This window comes from Mchenga conophoros, linkage group LG12 (assembly GCF_057382185.1).
Source record: "Mchenga conophoros isolate Kocher_MC1m ecotype Shallow Benthic linkage group LG12, M_conophoros_male_GT1.1, whole genome shotgun sequence".
Taxonomy (NCBI): Eukaryota; Metazoa; Chordata; class Actinopteri; order Cichliformes; family Cichlidae; genus Mchenga; species Mchenga conophoros.
In genome coordinates, this window is record NC_140537.1 from 24,097,935 (window position 1) to 24,121,925 (window position 23,991).

Genomic DNA, 23,991 nt, shown 5'->3' on the forward strand with positions numbered 1-23,991 from the left:
AATCATGTAAAGGACCTTGAATTGCCTTGTGCTGAAAGTGTGCTATACAAATAAAATTGCCTTGCCTTGCCTTGCCTTACCTCAGCCACTCTTACAGCTACACTGGGAGATCAAAAGCTTGATCACTGGAACACTATCCCCACCTCCACCTTGCATCCAGTTTGACATCAAGCAACCAAAACTGAAAGAGGTCAGGGAGGTCATGCTAGCTGGTCACAAGTTAGTGCCTGATCACCCCCAGCTGAGTCAGTCTGGAGAAACACCCAGTGGCCCCAGGTAGATCACTAGTTGCACCAAAAGGTGTGTGTTATAAGAAGACTATGACTGATTAATAGTTGTTCACCCACACCCTTGAGATAACCGTCAAGACTTTGAAGATACCACCTTCATGCTTTGTAACCCTTACTACAGGCAGATCTTGAATAGAGAGCGAACTAAGTTGTTTTCCATAAGTCTACTTGATCTTTGAAGAAATCTTTCCTTTGATTTTATTCACTGTTATGTGGTCCATTTTGCTGCTGCTCCTTCTGGGTCTGCCTGCACAACTTCTATTTCCAGTCCTGAATGTGAACCTGTGTTTGAACTGTGCCTACAGTAAATTGCACAAGACACAGCTGAGTGAGGGCTAATGAAGATGAAAAGGGGGAGCTCGAAAAAAATGGCTACTGTGAAGTTGTTTAATGGTGTTAATTTTTTTATGGGTCTGGTGGACTCATGGTATTACTGGGTTATTAAGTCAATACCTATAACAGTTAACAGATGTTTACTTTGTCCCCATTTCAAACAATATAGACCACATATATAGTTAAAATCTGGCATTTACCTTCTGTCCACAATTTGGGTGGAAAAAAATCCAAACATATTTTTCTTGAAGCAAGGTTTTCAAATCCTATTGATGTTTACTTCTTTGAACTTAATTAGAAATGGAAAAGATTCACATTAGCCCGACCGAATAAATGGCCTTTTCGTATCCCGCCTATACAACAACTAAAGGGCAACTCTGACCTGTGTGTTGCATATGTACAGGGAGTGCAGAATTATTAGGCAAATGAGTATTTTGTCCACATCAACCTCTTCATGCATGTTGTCTTACTCCAAGCTGTATAGGCTCGAAAGCCTACTACCAATTAAGCATATTAGGTGATGTGCATTTCTGTAATGAGAAGGGGTGTGGTCTAATGACACCAACACCCTATATCAGGTGTGCATAATTATTAGGCAACGTCCTTTCCTTTGGCAAAATGAGTCAAAAGAAGGACTTGACAGGCTCAGAAAAGTCAAAAATAGTGAGATATCTTGCAGAGGGATGCAGCAGTCTCAAAATTGCAAAGTTTCTGAAGCGTGATCATCGAACAATCAAGCGTTTCATTCAAAATAGTCAACAGGGTCGCAAGAAGCATGTGGAAAAACCAAGGCGCAAAATAACTGCCCATGAACTGAGAAAAGTCAAGCGTGGAGCTGCCAAGATGCCACTTGCCACCAGTTTGGCCATATTTCAGAGCTGCAACATCACTGGAGTGCCCAAAGGCACAAGGTGTGCAATACTCAGAGACATGGCCAAGGTAAGAAAGGCTGAAAGACGACCACCACTGAACAAGACACACAATCTGAAACGTCAAGACTGGGCCAAGAAATATCTCAAGACTGATTTTTCTAAGGTTTTATGGACTGATGAAATGAGAGTGAGTCTTGATGGGCCAGATGGATGGGCCCGTGGCTGGATTGGTAAAGGGCAGAGAGCTCCAGTCCGACTCAGACGCCAGCAAGGTGGAGGTGGAGTACTGGTTTGGGCTGGTATCATCAAAGATGAGCTTGTGGGGCCTTTTCGGGTTGAGGATGGAGTCAAGCTCAACTCCCAGTCCTAATTTTTTTTTTGCCTGTCCCGTTTGGCTCTTTTGCCATCAGAATTATTGTCTAAAGGCAAAGAAAGATGCCCAACGGATTTACTTTACCAAATTGAACATCCCAGCCTTGCCATAATGGTCCATTTGATTCACCTTTTATTGTTTATTTTATTTTCACTTGTTGAATACAGGACAGACTTGACTGGGGGAAAGAAGGGGAAAAAGAAAGAGGGAAAGAGAAACAGCTGAGAAGAGGGACGGGGGAGAAGGGCAAAAAACAAAAACCAACAGAATGGGCAGAAAAAAAAAAGAGAGAAAAAAAATGCATATATCGATCACCTGGATCACCTGTTGAGAAAGAAAAAAGAAAACAAGCAGAAGAGAACAAGAGTAATAGAATAAACAACATCACAATGATATATGGGAATATGACAGTGTTAAAGTTCGTTCGATTTGGGTAAGAGAAGAAAGCAGGCTGAGTCCGGGGTAGGTGTCAAAAATAGTGATCTTTATTGTACACACTTTGCGCAGTCAGTGTGGGAAGACAATTTGCAATACAATCCTTCCTCGAATGGACCGTCCCGTATCCTTATATTGCCATGATGACATCACAGTTAGATCTTTACTGGAAATGATAACAATTGCCCACCTCTCAAAAAGTTCTCCTTATATGGACATCAACTGCTACTTTTAGAGAAAAACAAGTGTGTATTATATTGTGCATTTTGTGAAAGTGTATCTATCAGAAAAACTGTCCTCAGACGACCCTCCTATTATTACTAAGTGTGTGTGTGAACGTGCGTGTCTTATATAAGTGTGTGCATGTTGTTACAGGCCTGAGTACGTGCAGAACTGAACGCAGACAGGCCTGGGTCCAACAGGACTTGTGGGTCCGAGCGGTGTGATTGCAATGATGTGCAACAACTTAAACAGATAACAAGAATAATACAGAACCTCAATAGACTGATTAAAGTGCTGATAATCTGTGTGCATTAATATTTGCTCAAAGCAACATAGATGTGCTTCAAAGATTATTCTGTCAACTGATTCAACAATGGTAAATGATTAATCAATGATAATTCTGATTATAACTGTGGTCATAAGAATACAAAATAAAATATCTCCTGGGCACAACAGTAAATACTAAATATTAAACATTATTGTGCAGCACATAAGATCAACAGAACACAGTGTGCTTTGAGGTAGGAGCCAAAAAGGGTGTAGTTTGTGGGTGTGATCACCCGTGTGTACACCTGTGAGCATGGACGCGCTTGTTTTTTTTTAAAAGGTTCCTTCATGTAATGATCTGCTAGAGGGTGTGGGGGGGCCACAGCCCCGTCCTCCAGGGCATGAAGCAGGTATGGAGGAGATCAAAACTCCAGACATCCAGAGGCCCCCAGAACACAAGAGACCAAGGAAGACCAACAGAGGGGCAGCCGCGCCACTGTCCCAGTAAGAGCTGAGGAGAGTCCCAGATGAGGGATCACCCAGCAGCCGTGGAGCAGAAGCCAGGGGGAGTTGCAGTGACGCTCCTGTGAGCTCCGCCGGCAGCCAGCTGTGCCTGAGTGACCAAGCCCCAGGCCGAGAGGCCGGGGGCACCCCACCTCCGAAGTGGCCCGAGCGAGCCCCAGGCTCCAGGCCCCGACAAGTGGCCGCCAAGGAGTGAGCCGGTGTGTACCTGGACGCCCATCCCCGGACACAAAGAACCACCAACGCACCGATGTCTGAGGGAGTCCGCCACTGGCAGGGGAAGTGGTGGTGGGGGGAGATAGGCCTCCAAACCTTGGAGGGCCTGAGATGTCCTCAGAGAGGTGGCGCCTGACACCCAACCTGACATATAGACACAGACATACAGGCACACACAGATACAAACATCCATTCCCACCCTCATGCTCTCATATGCACTTACTCCACACTCAACCAACGTGGAGACAGACATAAAGAGACGCTGTACACACGATCACACTCCCCAAGCGTACTCTACGAACCGGGTCTAGGTACCCTTGCCCCTGGAGGGGGGAACTGCACCCAGACTCAGGTGGTGTGGGGTCCGTTCTTCGTACCTCGCTAAGTAAGCTAGCTGGATTTGATTGTTGACGATTTCGCGTGATCCTGGATCGTTCGGTTCCCCGAAGCTCATCCGGGACTTGATGTAATAGCAACAGATCCGTAAGCGTAAACCTGCTTGGGAGCAGGCTTACTTTATGTAAACAAGATTAGATCGCGGCCACTCAGGTATGTCCGCTTCATTTATATGAAAGCAACAGCGATATTTTACCACTGTTTTACCATAAATAAATATTATCAATGTAACTAAAGATAATGCAGTACTTGATCCTTTTATTGATTTCATACAGATACATACAGGTCATTTCCTAAAAAAAGGGAAATGTACTATTAATCATTCTATTTCATGTATTTGATTATTTCAGATGTAAGTCACAGTTTAAAGTAGTAATAGTAAATTACTTCATGTAAGCAAGATGAGAGACCACGGCTATAAAAGCGAAGGTGGATTTGGGAAGTCTGTCGCAGCCATGTCCTGTCCGTATACGCGAGCAGCCCATTGCGGAAGGTGCAAGATTGATAAGGCAAGGCAAGGCAAGGCAAATTTATTTGTATAGCACAATTCAACAACAAGGTGATTCAAAGTGCTTTACAGAGACATTAGAAATAAAAGCAAATAAAAAGCATGATTTAGGAGAGTTTTCAGAATTCAGCGTATATTGCGGGATAGACAGGATCCTTTAGCTCAGCGCGACAGTGTGCTCATAGAGAGATATCGATTTTCCCGTGAGGGTATTATTTACTTAACCAACTTGTTGACGAGGGGGTGCAGGACCACCACCTGTCTTTTTTTGCTCTGCCCTTTTCTTGGTTGCTGTTATAAACAAACAAACAGATTATTTCAGGGTCTCTTTTCAAGAGACTAAAAGCAATATAAGTGATAAATATTACCATTCTGTAGAATATTCTTATATTTCACTTTTTCTTGTTCCCATGTTCTAGTGGGTCCTGTTGTGGCTCTAATGTGAAAGAGGATATAATGTAATATAATATAATAAATTTACCCTACCGCCTACTGGTGTTGGCCAGAGGGGCCGATGGCGCGATATGGCAGCCTGGCTTCTGTCAGTCTGCCCCAGGGCAACTGTGGCTACAACCGTAGCTGCTTCCACCAGTGTGTGAATGTGAGAGTGAATGAATAGTGGCATTGTAAAGCGCTTTGGGTGCCTTGAAAAGCGCTATATAAATCCAATCCATTATTATTATTATTATTAAATTACTTACGAGTTTAATTTGTCAGCAACTTTCTGCCAGCCCTCTCTCCTTGCTTTTGCAGCCTTTGCAGTGTTCCCTTGCGTTTTAATTAAACTCTGAAACTCCTGAAATCCCTCAATCAAGAGTTCTTGCTCCGCTGCCGAAAAATACCGAGCGCGCTCCTTCGACATTTTCGCCGACCAATCAAAGGGTTGCCGATCAATGTTTCTACTATCGATGCGTAGCCCCTGTTAAGCCACCCAGTGATCTCACATTACTTCATCCAGCTATACTAATCGTCAACAACAGGTGTGTTCGGAGAACCGGAATAGCGAGCTCAAAGTTAGCGCGATGATTTGATCTTGGATGTGTCATTTGATCTTGGATGTAGTAAGCGAGGTACGAAGAACGGACCCCTGATGTCCTACACAAGAGTAAACACCATTTGTGTTGGCCCTGGTTTTACCATCTTGGCAACCAAGTATAGTTGGCTCATTCTTTGGGCAAGAAGGCCAATCTAATGGTCGATCTAATCCTTCTCTTCAAACTCACTGTCAGACCCTGAATTGGGGTTGCTGCTGTAGCTCACCTGGCTGAACAAGTTACACATGTAGTGAAGGCTGGAGTCCTCGCTGCAGAGACTGGTTTTGAGTCTGTCTCAGACCATCTCCTCTCATTCTCTCTCCACCCCACTTTCTACTGTCCTATCCAATAAAGAAAAAAAAGGACTCATGTTCTGAAAACTCATCAGCTTCAAAATCTTCCTTTCTTCTAAAATCACTGAAGTTCTCAGAGCGGAAAATCTTTTCACTGTCTTGATCAATAAGAAGCCACACGGGCAAAGCTATTTATTTGTTGTGGCCCACATCCAATCTGCTGCTGGGACAGAGCATGAGAAAATATAGAAAGATTCCTGCAAGGCAGAGGGTAAAATGTGTGGGAATTTGGGAGCAGACAGGTGTAGGTGATAGAAATATAACAATGCTGCAACCTTGTAAGGGAAAACACACTTATACAAATACACACTGCACACACACACACACACACACACACACAAACCAACAGTGAAGGGACACAGCACCTCCACAACTTTATGACCCATGGGTCCAGTGGGCCTGAAAACCACGTGAGAGAGAGAAGATAATCTAATCCTCATTAAGAGAATGAGATTTGGGAAATCCTACAAAACATTTCATAGGACCAAACCATGCTATTGTGGTTTGGTCTTCTGTTCCTTTAGTATTTAATGTTCTGTCTGTGGCACATTTTAATCGTAATATTCTATATATTTTCATGTCCTCAATAATATCCACTAGCAGAATAACACATAATCTCTTTTTCTCAGTTATTGACCCAGGAGGCTTGGAGTGACATAAACAAACTAGGAAAGGCTAATCCAAAAAAACAGAAAGGAAAATAAAGAAAAACTATAAGATTAGAGACTCATTTATATTCAGGTGGAGATTCATTGTTTCTTAGATATAGACATTGTTAAATGACCAGAGTGGTAGTTCAGTTCAACTCACAAGAAGGTCATGATCAAACAATATAGAAAGAAATATCATTTAAGAAGAAAGAAGGCAGCTTAGAGCAGGGGAGAAGAATTTGGACACTTAAGGCATATGAAAGCAGGAGTAGTGTGTGTGTAGGTGTGTGTGTGTTTGTGTGGAGATAGGAAAGTGATGCACATCTAAAAGGTGCCAAGCCTTTTATAAAGTGTTGGTTTTTTACAAGTGTTTGTTAAGCTCTCTGTGGGGACTCGGAGAGTGTGAAGCCCCAGGCTTTAAGGTAAAACGAATAAAAAGAGAGCAAGAAAAAGAGGAAAATAAAAAAAGTGGTGAATGGAAACCAGCACTTGTCATAGGCAGTCAGACGCTGATGGTTTAGAACCTAAAGCGTTTATTTCTCTTATGGAACTAAACTTCCCAAGTTTAGGCTAGCCCCAAAGGGCTGTGTTTCTAACCACAACTTTAAATGAGAAATAGATTCTCTAGAATTCTTTTACAAGAAGAAGTCCCACATTTCATTTTTAAGGTGTAAGTCTATATTTTAAGAATCACTGCTTTCAGCAACAGTGGAATGCCTGAGGCAGGTATTCGGATAGCCAGAGGTAATGGCCGAGGAGAAAGTAAATATGCCTCCTGTTAGTATTCGGTGCTTTTTCTTCCCACTCACCACTTACAAAACTGTTTTGAACCCACCATCTGTTGATTCTGACAAAGAACCTTACCTGTAAAGAAGTATTCCTTGCCAATACTTTTAATTATGTTAAAACCATATTATCCACAAGTTTCAAAAACCTGAAATAGTACACATCGATTGGAATTATACTCTACGACTCCCTTTGGCCTCAACCCAATTCACCATGTAAAAAAACTCACCCTGATTAAAAAAAGGGATGTAAGGTAACTCATTTATGTTAGCATGGATTCTGTGGCCTCAAAAAATTCATATTATAATGTGGACAATGTGCAATCAAATGCCATTTCAGGCTGTAGGGCAAGCACAAATCATTGGAGAAAAACCTGGTAGCTTGATCAAGCTGTTTGGATGGAGGGAGGGATGGAGGGATGGATGGATGGATGGATGGATCATCTTTTACAATTTAAGTTTGGGTATTTTCTAATAGAACTGGAACAAAACAAATGCAAACAACTTAAGCTTTAAATGCCTCATGCTGGAAGAGTGCTGATGAAACAATGCAGGAGGAGGGAAAGGCACAAAGTCAGAGTAGTCAGTAGTTGCAAACTTGTGTATTTTCTTTCACATGAAGGGTTTCAAGTCAGAAAGGTGAAATAGGGAGAATGGGGTAACTCAGAAGGCAGATATTGTGTTGCATCAGCTGAATCTCATTTGCAGGTGTTTGATGTTACACTTTCTCTACACCCAGAGAAGCCTTCTCGCATGTGCTAACACTTCCTTTTCACATTCTATGTGTCCTTTTTACATTATGCCAACTTGTCCAAAGGGTGGACTTTTATCAATAATTGCAAATTTGATTTTAAGAATTTTAAGAAGCCCAAGCTATTTGTATATATAAAGGGGGGGGTTTTTTTGGTCTAATTTCATATTAATTCTACATTGTCGAGGAAGTTAAAACAGCTACAGCTATATAGGTAAAGTAAAAATCACTTCCATCTAGCAGAATGCAAACACTGGTCTCCAGTGTGGAATTGATGGACATTAGACACGGCACAGAATCTGCCTCTCGGAGTGGAATAACAGCGTGGACTTCACAAACACTCAAAATGAGAATTCAGCCCAAGAGAACAGAAAGCAAACAGAGAGAGGTTTCAGATGAAAAACTAAGCGAAAGCAAGAGGGATCGAGGGAAAGCAAGCAAGGGAGAAAATAGTGGCAGCGTCTGAGCAGAGACAGAGTACCACAGAGCTGTTCGGTACATGCAGGTGAAATCCCTGCGTGCTGTTGGCGGCTGCACTACATTAACTCTAGCTTTCAGTTTGAGCCAGGGACTTGGGGAATAGATGGGATGAGGGCAAAAGGAGGGAATCCTAACAAATGGTAGTTCAGGGACACACACGGAACCTTTTGCTATACAAGCCTTGACCTTGTTTTATACGATATTATTAAAGCCATTCCAGCTGATGAGCTCTCGTCACAAAATGCCTTTTTTCATTTCACTGAAAGAAGTCATGAAAGGCAGTGACGCACAGCCTCGCAACTAGAAGGAAAAGTGCACCAAGAATGCAATTAGGTTCTTCTCATCCTCAGTGGAGACATGACTGGAGCTTTTGTTTACCCTCATGTCATTTCAGTCTTTCTTCAATAATATGAAAGTCAATAATACACAGATTGTGTTTTAGGAAGACTTGCACTGGTTAACGTTACACCAGTTATACTGTAATCTCAGTTAAATTAGCCTGGGACTGTGTGGATACACTGAGTGACTGCGTAAGGTGACAGCCCTTTGGGGAAAACTTTTGAGGTGATGGTTGATCATGGTGTTAATGTACCAGTACTGTGTCACAGAGGGATGTCTCTCAAACAGATGGTTGCCTGGGCTGGCAAGGTTGGTGGCAATTTTACCCCTCTTTTTCTCTACTGTCGAGTCCCTAAGCTCCTTGATGTTAAGTAGCTGACAGTCAATGATCCACTCAGCAGTGGCGAGGTACACGCTCAAGCCTTGTCCTCTGAGAAGCAGGAGGCAGGAACTCAAGCAAAGTTTGACATCAAAGACATGTATGTTTAAAAGTGAATGAGCCAGTGGGCTTTCTAGCTCATCTGTTTGGATGTTTACTTGCCTGTTGGTTTGTTTTCATTGGTCTTCCATTTCTCTCACTGTATTACAATCAGTCACTATTAGTAATTCATAAAAAGTGTTGTATAAGTTTTATTTTTTATTATAATTTCATTGTTTTTTTTTTATATTCGTTTTGCTTAATCCTGTGGGCTGGAAAGACCTGCATGCAGTGAGAGGGTCAGGTTAGTTCTTTAAGGTCCTCACAGAATGGGGCAAGGCAAATGAATTAGACACACAACCTGTATTATAAGCTAGGGTGGAGAATGGATTGATGATGGCAAATAAAAGCAGATTGCCCCACCACCCTTGAGCAGACAACAGCACACCATGACAGACACGTGATCAGGCCCAAGCTATTATTTATAACATAAAAATGCAAATAAATAGCTATGATACAGACTTCTCTTTGTTCTGTTGGCAAAAGCTTTTTTTTTAAAACTGTAACTGTGATTATTAGCATGTGTAACCAGATCCCAGGTTCAATTCAGACCTTCTTCATTTTTAAAGTTAGGCTTAACATTGTCCTTTTCCATCAATTTTATAGTTGGGGATAGATCAGGTGATCCTGAATCCTCTTTTAGTTACACTATAATAAGTCTAGGCTGCTTGGGATTTCCCATGATACACTGAGTGTTTCTTCTTCACCCATTTCTGAGCCTGGTTCTACTAAAGGTTTCCTCATGTTTTTAAAGGGAGTCTGTCCCCAAGTGGTTCCTTATCAAGGCTTGTTTGGTTGTTGGAGTTTTTTGTCTATTATGGTAGGGTCTTTATCACAGCACCTTAAGGTGACTGTTGTTGTGATTTGGCACTATACAGTATATAAAACTTAATTCAACTAAATTAAATTAAATAGTGGAGATCGGAGGGTTGGCCTTGAAAGTTATGATTAGCCAAACTGCTGACAACTTAGTTTGTTTCACTACAATTAATTTTGTTTCTCCAGCCTTAAATATATAGATAGATGATGGAGATAAATGTTTTCTCATCATCACTCACAACTAAGTACCCAAAGTGACACAGTAATTTAATGAATGTTTTATTTACATGCATGCACATTTACACTCACGCAGAAGCTTTTTCTTCCAATTTAAAACTAAACCGTAAACAGTTGTTGTTTAGCCGTTGTCCTCTGGAGTCTTGCACCCACATACTGTATGTATTGTATGCTGCACAAAAAAGAAAAAAAGGTCACATTTTTCCTTGTCATGTAACCCTACTATTGCTAAACGACTTAAAGATTGACAAATCAAGGAACTCATTGTGATAATTTCTGTCTTGTGTGCGTGCGTGTGTGTGCACAGGGATTATGTTCGTCTTACTTCTAAATACCATATTTTTCTGAATCAATGCTGTTCTCTCTCCTCTTAATACTTTTATAAACCTCCTAAAATTGGCATTGATGAAATCAGAGCATCTCCCCAGCCCTCTGGGATTTAACAAGAATAATCAATCCAGTTAATTGTTCTGCCACGACACTGGCAATGACGGCGGTGTCATCCGTTTTCCATATCAAATAGATCATTAGGTAGTTACATAACTACACACACATACACATCCTTTGACATCATTAGCAGTGGCCTCAACCAAAATACCTTAATTAGGATTACCTTGACCTGGAATGTATCCCATTAAGAACAGAAGAGGCAGTAAAAATATCCATACTACCATCGTGGTTCTGTTACCACACAAAAATAAGTTTAATGGAGATAATTACAGTGGTTAGTGCTCTCATTGAAAAGTCTTAATAATGACATGACTTATTGGTTCTCTTAGTGGTGAGACAGTATCATGGATTCAGCAATATTTTTTTAGCTACTGTTTCCTCTTCTATTAGGACAGGTATTAACAGCTATCGAAAACGACAACAAATCACTGTCGGATTAAAGGTCAAGATTTTTGTTTTTTCCCCCCGTAACATGGCTAGAGTAATGAAGTATGTATACAGGGATATTTATTGTCCTTAAGATTACATAAGTTCTGGTTTGACCAATATGAGATTAATTTGCTCATTCATTCTCCAAATTGTTATGTGTGCTGTGCTGCTGCTTGACTGGTACACAGCAGCATGATATATTTCGAAAAATTTATATTTTCAAAAACAAACCTTGCTCTGCTTCTGACATTCGGTTGCCATCAAATTCATACTGAGAAAATGAGACAGAAAAACATTACAAATTTTGGACATAACACTGACAGAAACTTGCTCTATTTAATGAAAGTATTTCAGATTTGGTATGTGGTGTCATATCTGGGGGAAATCACACTGAAGTTGAATGAAAATGTGATTTTTTTTTCACATTAAAGCTTAAATATCAATGAGACCTGATGTGAGCTGTTTCCAAGAATATTATGTGCCTCGTATATGAGCAGCTGTGAATGATATATCAGTGCTCTACCTGCAAACTACAGACCTCCAAATCTGCTGTGAGAGATCGGACATTCAGATACTCGAGCAGCCATTGTTCTGTGTCATATGCATAGATCTGCAGTTCCAGATATTTGGAATACAGATTTTGATGGACTTGTTTTGAAATGGCTCCTAAAAAATTGTGAATTCATATTAAAAAGTCTATTATTAGTCTAGAGTTTATTTGCAAACATATTATTAGTTTATACCTTATTAATGTTTTAGTCCTTCATCATAAGTACAAACAAAGTATAATCATTGTATGCCTGTACTACCCAGAAAGCACACCTCTAATGACCTATTGCAATATGCTTTTGATTTAATGTATTTCTGATCTATGTCTCTGTGTGTGTGTGTGTGTGTGTGTCTATATCATGCTTTCAGCATTGAAATTTCCATAAAGAAAGCTATGTAGTAGTAGCATACAGTGTGTGCTTTTCAGACAATGAAACACTGAGCTCAAATAACACAAAGGATAAAATCTTGAGTCGAACAAATGTAGTGATAGTGAGGATTGCTTACCAGTAAGAGCTTATAAATAGAGATATTTACTAAACCTATTCCTGCAGAGAGATAATCCGTCAACTGAAAGAGAGAATATGGTGTAAAGTGATCAGTGATGCCTCTAATATTTGTTTGATATTTATGTCCTGTCCAGTCCTGTGTCATTTTTCTGCACGATGCTTTCAGAAGAATGTGGTTGCTGTTCTGCACAGTTACACCTCTATCTATCTTTTTTTTCCAGATATCCGTGGCATTGAGGATTTCCTTGACAGTACTTCTCAGCAGGGGATGGATGTATCCCTTCAGAAAGTGGAATCCAACATTAACATGATGATCACGAGTCTGTTCAGAACAATGCGTGTGGAGGAGCTGCATCGCTATAGGGATACACTACGCAGAGCTGTGTTGTTCATGAGCCCAGCTACGGCCAAAGCGTTTATTACCGAGGTAAGATAAGTTAGATTTGAGCCTTCGTTTGTCAGTTAATAAAGTAGGTAAACAACACCAGTGATGGCATTTTAGAAGTTTTGTGGAACCAGAACTACTGGAGCAGGACGAACATTTCAAACTCACTGCCAGGGAGAGCAGAGATGATCACACACGTTGACAAGACAAATTGTCATCCAGTTTTGAAGTATGTTCCCTAATGGCATGTTTACACTCCTTCAGCACATGCACCCGGATATCCAGATAAGGCTGACATAAATGTCTGACATATGCCTCTCTAATACTGCATGGAAAGGATGCCAATTAGATGCAGATTAAGAGCGAGGAATTTCAAAAGCCACTGAGTCATTATGACTTTTGAGGTCTTACTGAAAGGAGAGAGCTACTTTAAAGAAAAAGTCCTCTACAAACAATAGTTTAAGCCTTTCTCAATTGGCGAATGGCATGTTAAACAGGTAGCTTACATTTTAAATAGCCTCACAGGACTTTATATAAAGATGTTAGCAAGTCTGGAAGAGCTGAATGCTTTGATGGAATACCAAATTAAATATGCAAACTATAGATATAGATTTTATGTTGTTACATGAGTAGCAAATAAAAAAATGTAGTAGGAATCTGTCTTACATTCTTCACGGTTAAGTGATTAATGGTATTTTGAATTGGGTTTACTCTTGTGACGCTACCAATGTTACCAGGCTTAATGAATGTTTTGCTAATTCACGTGAGCCCTGTGTGTCTCTATTAACCAGATCAGATGAAATTATTGGAGTTTGTCCTCTCAAGGCCACTGAAGTATTATTTGTTAAGCCCTGAGCATGATGGGAAGATATGAAAGTATTCATTGGTTTACTTCTTTCACTCCCGCTCTTTCTCTTGGTACGAGTCGGTGTTAATTTATGGTGCACAGACAAGGTGCATGTTTTTAATGTAATTTTTAGGAAACATGCATATTCAAACAGACGCACACAGTTCTCTTCCCCTCTCATCATACTCTTTATCGCTTCAGAAGAAGACAATTAGAGGAGTTCCTTTTCCTCCTATACATAAATGATATGGAGGTCATGGTTGAAAGCAATAGGCTCTAGCATTAGTTATGAATTCTTAATTTGAATTGGTAGGATGGGGCTTAATCCCATGTGTCATGTTCTCATCTCAGTTTAATTAAAAGTGACCTCGGAAAGAGCAATCACAATCTAATTTGGTTGGAGGCGTGACAGGGGTGGGGGTGGATGGTGGGGGGTGAAAAATGGGGTGTTATTGTGTGACTGTGAGTGTGTTAGTGTCAGTGTTTGTGTATCGTAGTGTTTCTGTGGCTGTGTTACAGCCTTTTAAGTTTAGCATGGAAATACACTGGCGGTAGGCCTCTTAGCTTCAAGGCTTTGCACTCGCATTCAGAAAAGATCGTCAAGCTCACTTTAGATGACTTTCAGTGCTGAGGTCGTTAATCAAACAAACCTGATGCATCATGCAGTACTTGTTACTCTTATCCAATGTAGTGCATTATGAAACTTTTTGTAGAAAGTAGTTCATTACGTCACTCTTTATATTACTTTACTGCAGTCTTCTTCTGGACGATACGTGTCACAACTCGGAAAAATCTCTGCATGGCGTAAGATTTGACAAAGAAAGAAAAGTGGTTGTAAAAATCTAACCTTTTTAAGTTGTTGTAGTGTCTTGTTCTTTCTGAGCTTCTGACTTGATATATAATTGAAATAGTGGTAAAGGCCAACCTGCTTGCACACTTATGTCTCCAACCCGTTGGCGCTGCTCTGTGCTTGCCAGGTAACAAAAGTCAAGAGGTGCATGACAAGCTGAAATGACCGTAACACGCCATTGATCAGCAGTTGTAATGTCAATTTTAATGTACATTATCATTTGTGAGTGCAACAATGGTAAACATAAATAAGTCATACTGTAATTAGTTCTCAGGTAAAAATATAAATCTTCAGTTACAGTCCCACACGACAGAGGTCCCTGTAATAATGACGCGACTCACAAGGTCTTTCTTTTACTTTTTACCCCTGAGCCGTACGAGGCTGATAAGGTATTGTCTTCACCCTGCCATTGGTTACTCGAGAACGAAGCAATACTGGAGTTTCAAATTGATATCATAGCTGTATCTACTAAAAATCTCAGATGATTTCGTATCTCTGCGACCTCGATCTCAAGGTCAAGATCAGAGTACAAGTTTTCTCATAATCTTGTGAATACAATGAGTGGAGAATGAAGTCACCTAAGATTTTGTATCTACCACTAGGCTGAGTGGTACAACTGGCCACCACCAGTATTTTTAAGTATTCAAACAGAGCCATTGGCAAAGTTAGTAAAAACCAGCCCAAAAGAGCACTTCAGGGAAAAATCACTTCAGGGAAAAATCAAAGTCAGAGCAATTCTGCTGTAGAATCAGGGGTGAGAAATGGAGCCCAGACTGCTACGAGCCTGGCTGCCCATTTGTTACCTGTTGAAGGTCAAACTTTAGATGGAGCCAGGCTTCTTTACTACTAGCGGTGTGTTAGCATGTTGTCACTGCAGTTGTTTGAAAGCAGCTGATTTCATGTTAGCAGTGGGCAGTTGTCAAAATATCCCTTATTGTGCAAGAAAAATTTATTTACATATCTCCACTCCTTCATTGGTTTACACCATTTTCTTGTTTCATATGATTGTAGCAATAAAAGGTGCATTTTGTTTTTTTTATTCATTTATTTTTTGACCTTATTTGGCTGTCAAATCAACAAATGAGAGATCCCTCTTTCAGTCCTGGGAGTTCACACAAAGGTTTCATGAGAAAGAATAAAATCTCCCAAATCAAAAATATGAAGGAGTAACCAAAAGTATTTATTCATTTATTTTTTGCCCATTATATAGATAATGATCTAGTAACCAGTAACCAGTTAATGGGATTCCAGTGCAAAGTCACAAAATATGCATTTTGTTGAAGTTATTCTGACTGAACAGGTTATGTCACCTGTTAATTGCCCCTTGTCTTCTGATTCTGATTCAGATCACTGAATGGTTCCTTTTTTTATTTATTTCCTTGTTTCATTTTATCTTGACTTTGGTTTACTTGCTAACATGAATCACTGCTGGGTGAATGGGGAACAGGAGAGAGGATCCTTAAGGCATAGAGAACAGCCAGGCAGGGATAGGTGTCAAACAGGCAAAATTAATTAATTTTAATCTCTAATCTATTGGGTTGTCTGTCTTTACACGTTCCTTGGGATTCGTTTTTTAAATATAAAAAAGGCCTACGAGAAAAGAAAAGAAAGCAGAACAGTACATAGAGTCAAAATGTAAACCGATGCTAGAATGCATCCTTATTATAATTTATTCATTTAAACTACGAAATCTGATCTACAGTTGGTGTGGAATATTGCTTTGGCTATTATACAATATGAAAGCACCCGCCTCAATTTCAGTGTGTGACTGGAACCCAGATTAGTTTTCTAGAGTTTCTCTCTCTTTCCTTTGGGAAGGTTGACAAAGCAGTCATTTAATCTAATTTAGTCAGACATCAAGTGGAAAGGGGTTTCTGAGATGAAGTGTCGGGAGACGGTAAATATTGGTGGATAAGATTGATGGTCACAGATGTCTCTTTCTCGCTCTACCTGGGAGGATGCTCGGGGTGGGAGAAACATATACACCGGTTGAGAGACAGACACAGACTGTCATGGAGACAGCGAGAGATGAGTGGGATGTTGTTGTTTTTTCTCTCTATCAGTTATTTGTGAGGTCATTTGTCATGAAAAGCACCTCCCACCCAGATGCTCTAGGCTACGGTGGATGTGAACTGAAAGCTGTTGCAAAATAACAAGACTTGACAGAAAGAGAGAGAAAGGTGCATAAGATGATTGAGCAGAGAATTATACACATTTAAGACAACGTAACGTTGCTTGAATATACAACCCAAAATGTGATGTCCACATATGTGGACACCAGGTCCTAGGAGGTTAATTTTAGATGAGTGAAATTATCATTTTTACCGTCAATCGAGGCTAAAAACCCATATTACCATTTCTCAAGTATATCCTCCTGAGAACTAGCCTATTCATTCATGTCCTCTGTAATGGACATTTGTTTACATCTTTGTATAAGATCTTTGTATGTATATCTTTTGACTTATTTGAGCTTCCCTACTAAGTCCTGATGTACTAAATAGAGGACATCTTGGGCTTTCCATTGATATCTCATGTGTTTGGGTGGCCTCTTTTAGCTCCAAAGAGGCAGGAAATCACAAAAAAAAGTTCAAAAGTTCAGAGATTTATTTTTATTTTTTCGTGGTGTATTGAAAATCCAAATATCATTTACGTAAATGACATTTTGGATTTTCATCTAGGGCACTGAGCTTTGACATCTGGGAGCTCTTATGCCACTTGAGGACAAGACAACTGTCTTATATCTACTTCAGTGTTGCAATACTACTTAATGCCACTCTGGTGCTGAATAGTAATCCATCATCCCAATCTCATGTCACTGTGTTTCTTCTAGGACCTCTATGTGTTTGGCTGCATTTATCCCTCAGTTTAGCCCCTAAGCACTTTGACCCTGTTTGGTGAGAAACCCTACACAGTGTTTTGATGCCACTTCTGTGCTTCACTGTAAGGATAGTGTTAGCCAGGTGATGATGTCTGGTGTTTGTGAGAGATAGTGCTTGGAAAAAAACAAACAAACATTGGAGAACATTTTTATCTTGTGAGACCAGAGAGGGATTTTTTTTGTGCTCTCAGAGTCCTTTAAATGGCACTGGGCTTTGGGGAACACTCAATGCTTTAGTAATGCTTTTATACTATTGCCCTGATCTATGCCTCACTGTCCGAGGTTAACTCTTGTTTTACTTTGAGTTTCTGTCGCTCTTCGTCTTCACCTTCTTTGACTCCTCTGACGACTAAACTCTTCTTCAATTTAACTGCTGTCCACTTACATTTTAAGCTGCACAAGGACGTTTTGTACCCGGTGGCAGATATTACCATGTTACCGAATGCAAACATATTTGCAACTAATCTGAAAACTAAGTATGTCATTACATAGCCACTAAATTGTTCAATCACCATTAACGTCATGATTATAACTTAAAGCAACAAGTTTGCCAGTTGCCTGTTTAAATTTACAATAAGGTGAAGTGTACCTCTTGGCTTATCTCTTGTTAATTGTCAGATTATTGTTTTCATCCATCCTTCCTTTTCTAAATTCCTTCTTGTGAAGATTATAGTCCAGCATCTTCTGAATTCTCAGCAGAACACCCTCCTCCAAGCACATCCTTTCACTTCACCACACAAACTAATCTGAAGCCCAACATTCCCATTCAATTTTCTGCATTATTTAACATTTTCCTGCTCTGTTGCCTTTTTTCAATCTGGTACATATGGCCGAGTTGCTAGCCACTGGCAGCAAGGTTTCTTGACGATGCATTCATTTCCTTATTCCATCCACTTCATGTAGACATAAGAGTAAAGTTGGATTTTTACCCTGGGACTGTTTTTCTATTAAAAATATTACTCTTTGTGATTTCCCTGGACTCAGTGCAAATAAATAACCAATAAGAGTTATAATATAATATAAAGACATGAAAGGCGATTTCCCCTCTTATGCTCCTTTCATGCAACTTTCATCTTACGTGCAGCTTGAGATGATTCTTAAAGCAGCAAGAGTAACACAGCTGGTAAGTAGTCAAAAAGTAGAAGAAAAGTAGAAAACAGAAAATAAATAACTAAAATGGCTCCATAAATTAAGAACAATAAATGATAGGGCACCATAAGTGATAACTAGGTGGTCCTGTTCTTTAAAAAGAAAACTTTTCTCTCCAGTTGTGCATCAGTCAGCACTTTTTTCACCACTAATAGTTTTGTTTTTGCAGATAAAGCATGAACTAATGAGTCAGTATTTATTGTTAAGAACAAATGTACTAGTATATAATACAGTAAGTCGGAATTTACTCTGAGAAACTGGTCTTCTGCCTATCCTTATCTCTGCCTCAACACATACACACAGAGACTTCATATTAGATTTGCAAAGAAGTTGAAAATATGAATTTTGCCATTTGATCTTAAAGCGTTAAAATTTTAAAACGTTGACATTTTGGGACTATTTTCTCTGTAACTGATATTTCTTACTTGAAGGACCATCAAACAAGTTGGAGATTATTCCAAAGATGACAGATGTCACAAATGAAACATGAAGAAAAATATTCTTTATAGGACATGTTGAATAATGTATTCACTGAAGTCTCCATCCACTGCAAGAGTGTTTTTTTTTTTTCTTTAGTAAAGCCTTCTCTGGTTGTCTTTTATGCCTAAAAAAATCTAAAATAGAGAGGCAGTATTGAACTAACACAACTGGGTAATGTAGAGTATATGAATCAACAAGGACAAGAGTATTTCATATGGTGAAAAGTATATGTCAGCAGAATAGGGGGAGGTAGAACGTTAAAACATTCTATGTATTCTACACAATAAGAAAGCCAGCATAATGCACATAATGCATCTTGAATTGCTGGCTGTTTCCCTGCCTTGGCTCAGTCACTTGATGAATTATAATACCAACCTGGGACAGCTTGCTTCTTATTTATGTATCCTTGATCATACTTTCATGTCTGTGTAATCTCTCTTTTGCTGACAGTTTTCCAATTTCACATAGAAATGGTACATAAAGGCCTCATGATCTATGATCCTCCTCTGCCATGTCTGTAAAATGCCTGAAGAAAAAACATTAAGCACACAAGGAACTTGGAAAGTTGTGAAATTTGTTGGTATAGTACAGTTATGTGGCTCTTTTTGTTGTTGTTGTAACAGCTTCAAGGGTGGTTTTTTTGTTCTTTTTTATCTGTTTGCATTTTCCTCTTTTTTTACATCTTTCTGAGCGCTAATGTTAGAATTAATTCAATTGCAAAATCTGATGATAGATAAACGTAATGGGGACTAGACTTTGAAAAAAGATGAATATCTATTGGAGTTTTGAATGGATATCACAAAGTGGATGACTAAATGTATGGAGAACTGGGGAGGTTTTTTGCTGCGTAGGAAAGCAGGAAAACCAGAACTGAAGTGAGCAGAGCTGTGAGCTTCCCACATTCAGAAGCGGAGTCTGATGAGCAGGGTGATTGGGGCAGTTCAGAACAGATGGTAGATGATTGAGAGTGACTGCAGGTTAGTTGAAGTGCAATTACAAACTTTCACTGTTTGACGTCTACAATAAATAATGTTTTTAAATGTGTTACTTTCGTTGTTGTAGCAGGCAGTTTGATGAAATTTAACATTTAGGCTGTGACATGTTTAATATGATAAATATGGAGCGCTGTTGTTTTTTTTATATACTCTTTTTTTACAGATAGGCTGAACCCAAACAAAATAATATTCTTCCAAATTAATTTTTAAGTTTTCCATAATGCTGATATCCTGCAATTATTAAATTATTCAGATGTTTAAATCAATGTTTTCTAGTCACTGTGTATTGGTGAATTGTAACTAATATAAATTAATTTTTTACTGTTCTAAAGTGATAAACCCTGTAGTTGTAAAATAGCAAACGCAATGTATAAATATATAAATTAAATAAAAAATACTATAAAGCCATTTCATTTATGGTGCAGCCTGGAACTCTCTTTCTACTCAAGCCACTGATTTAGTTTAGTCACTCATCCTTTTTCAGAATGAGCTTGTGTTACTTTTATTTATCTTATTTCTCACTCAAATCTTAAAATTTTATGATTCTTTTTCTTAACTCTTATCATGTCTCCCTATGTTTTTATTTCTTTTAATTATCTTAATTGTACAGCACCTTGGTCAACGGTTTTCGTTTTAAATGTGCTATATAAATAAATTTGACTTTGACTTTTTCCCTTTCTCATGTACACCCTCACAGTACTTCTGCATCTACCTAGCTGAAAAACAATCTTATGGAGCAACTTTTTAGTTGTTGTTTTTGTTTTGGGGTTTTTATATTTTTATGTTTCTTGCTTCATTTTTTTTACTCACATTTTTTCAAAAGTCATGGCTTTCATCATTACACACAAATTGTTTTTACGATGTGTTTGTGACCAGCATGTTTTTATCCCCACACTTGAGCTAGTTCACTGGACTTCTCTGCGAAGTCAAAAATTTATTAAAGATAACATTCAGTCACTTTCTGGGTTGCAAGAAAATATCTTTAATTTGGCATCTTAATTAAAAAAAAATAATTATGTGCTTTGGATTTTTGTAAAACAACACATTTGAACATTTATGGATAACAATGATTATATTTTAGCATTGAAAATATCATTTTGATCATGAACTTGCTCATATTGTTTGTTTAACCACGGCAGAAACAAAAAATGATTTTGGTAATTACCAACACTGCTTAATTTATTGCACCTGTCACATAAACCTTATATTGGGTTGTGATCTAATAAATTTATTAAGCACTGTAGTTGGCTAAATCCACAAAGAGCAGTTACCCTCAGGAAGTGCAGCAGCATGTGGCAGCTAACGGCCTGTCCAAAAAAAAATCTCCTTGCATTCAGAAAATGTAGGAATATGGAAGATATAGCTAATATAAGTTGAACTGACGCAGACAGACATTTAATTTAATTCTTTCTTTACGGTAAATGTGATAAAATTCGGTTGACTGCATCTTGGCATTTCACAGGATTATTGTACTGTATGTATAACATTTCCCTCCGCTATACTTTGTTTGGCATTATTTTGTGTGGTATCAAAGTTTATGCTGACAAATGAATACCTAACTGACTCATCAGCTGTGCAGCTGTTACTATATGAGATGGTAGAAAACTTTTAGATGTAGATGTTGATTTCCTCTGACTCTCTTTGATTTAAAATACATCCACATGCTTATATAAACCCTTCTCACAGCAGATGTCTTCAGCTATCACAGTAGGGAAAGCGGGGGATAGTAATAATGGCTGTGCTCCACTGAGGCAGGCCCTTCTTTGGTGCATACAGATTCACTGTCATGTCTTGGGCGCTTAATATAACCATATTAATGAGCCATCATTATTACAACTGTGCTTTCTCGCTGTAATGAGTCAAAATGTCTGCGATGAAACAGGTATATTAAATGTACAGTTTAATCAAACAAAAAGCCTTTAAAAAAGCTATTATATAAAATAATGACTTATGGTTGGGGCTGATTTTACCCGTTTAAAATAATGGTACGCATTATCAGAAATAACAGTCAGAGAAATAGTGGAATGAGAGACAGTGAGAACAACTGCTTTTCTGAAAGGGGTGACGGTGGGTGAAATTCAGGTCATGAGCCACAATGGAATTTGTTATAGGATTTTTTTAAAACATTTTAGATTGGTGCTTCATTGGCAATTCATTCATTGTAAATTCTGCTGACAGTGGACAATACTTTACCAAAGGACAATTGTTTTGAGAATTTTTTATCTATTTTGATTTCAGTGAGGGGAAGCATATAATTGGTCAGTTTAAATAGATTGTCATGACTCAGATCATTTGTGCATCATAAATCATTAACTTTGGTTTGCACAGAGAATCTTTTATACTTTTGTGCCTAAACAAGGGCAAGTTTTAAAAACTGGCTTATCAGAATAGATTGGACTTACTGGGTTGAAGACTTACAAACAATTACACTGCAGAGGCTTTTTTTTTTTTTTTGGACAGAGGCTGAGCCAAGAGAATACGTGAAGGCCATTTTAAGATAAATGTGTCTTTTTAAATTGTAAATCATGCAAAAAATACACCAGTGGGGCACCAGAATGAAAATATGGACCTGGAAATGTGCACTACATGTCCCCTTTAATTCATTTGCTATAATCATCCCCGAGGGGACGGGATTAAGAGGTTTCCACTGCAAATGGAGCCTTAAATCAGGTGTTGTGATTCTGCCCTGCTCCATTGCCACTGATGAATATGTATTTTCTCATCAACACTCTGCATATAAATTTTCCACAATTTATAATAAATTATCCTGATTCTTTTTGGACCAAAGGGCCGTGAAATATATGCTTGTGAGAGACAATGTATGCTGTCAATTACCGTAAAAAAAAGACAACCTTTTCTACAGGACATATTGTATTACATGTATATTATATTTCATTTTTCATATTATATTAGGAATGAAAAAGAACTCCTAAGCAAGCATTCATTATGCATCGATTTACAAGATAGATTGATGTCATGGCTAATCTGAGCGTATTAATGAATACATTCAGTGGTTTGATTTAATAACTTTGGTGTAGATTCATACTCTGGCTGACTGACACAGTAATTGTTAATTATACTGAGAACCACAGTATTACTGGACTATTTGAGTAAATATCAAATAGTATAAGAAATTAAAGGATTTTGGAGGAATGCCAGCACAGAAATATACAAACTGCGACTCAATATTGTTGAAAATAAACTCCAATATAATCCCTCTTTTCGTATCTTCCCACGTGCTTCCTCTTTTGCTGTTTGCTTACTGACACATGACACATAAAGTAAACTTTTACTGAATGTCTCCTATATTAACCACTCAAATATTGCTGGGCCTTGTCAAAATAAAATTGAAGGTTAGAAAATGACAGTTATTATCATGATGATTTGTGGGTAGTTTGAGTGAGTTGTTCGAGTTATTTAGGTTTTCTTCATCTTGGCATTACACACAGATTGCTGCTCTGTTGGCGTCTTTACTTTGGCAATGGAGCTTGAGGAGCAAATGTTGACCCTTATAATTACGGGACATGTAGCAGACGGCGTAAAAAATAGGAAAGTAGTTCTTGATGGAATAGCATGGAGGGAAAGGGTCGAGTGAAGGGCAATGAAGTTTATTTTACGAAGCAAAGTTATGTAAAGGTGACTACTGCGAAAAGAAGGTGGGTGTGTAAAGAAAGGAGAATGAAAAAGATCTCGAGAGAGCAACTCTGGTAGAAAAAGTGGCATGTGGGGGTGGGATATAAAGAGGAGCAGAGATGTGGTGATTTAAGTTATTGTAGGGAAGACAGAAACTTATTGAGTTTCTGCCAGTTACAATATAGATTATTCAGGTTAGTTTTGATTAATAGTACATGCCTGGCACTTTCATGAGTGTAAAAATTGTATTTACTTCTTGGTACAGGTCACTGGAAGAATGATTAAGAGTGACTCAGAAACAAGACGTCGAAAACTAGATATAAACAGATGATGTAGAATGTGAAGGGTGAATATTTGGAGATGAAATAAACGGATGAGGTAAACACTGCGGGAGAAAACACACAGATGTGCTCTCTTACGCTGAAGGAGCAAGAACAAAGGAGAGTCAATACATGTGAACACATACAGACAAATTTG

General features: G+C 38.8%; 1 protein-coding gene across 4 annotated transcripts in view; it reads left to right on the forward strand.

Moving 5' to 3' along the window:
- Positions 1–23,991, forward strand: part of grid2 (glutamate receptor, ionotropic, delta 2) — a 548,235-nt gene that overhangs the window by 332,285 nt on the left and 191,959 nt on the right. For all 4 annotated transcript variants that reach the window (XR_014894671.1, XR_014894670.1, XM_085294681.1 and 1 more), the window contains exon 4: positions 12,519–12,724. Coding sequence is in view for 2 of the 4 variants with exons in the window: in XM_085294681.1 (XP_085150807.1) it covers positions 12,519–12,724 (206 nt within the window). In the remaining 2 variants the exon portion in view is untranslated. The remainder of the gene's footprint in view (positions 1–12,518; positions 12,725–23,991) is intronic.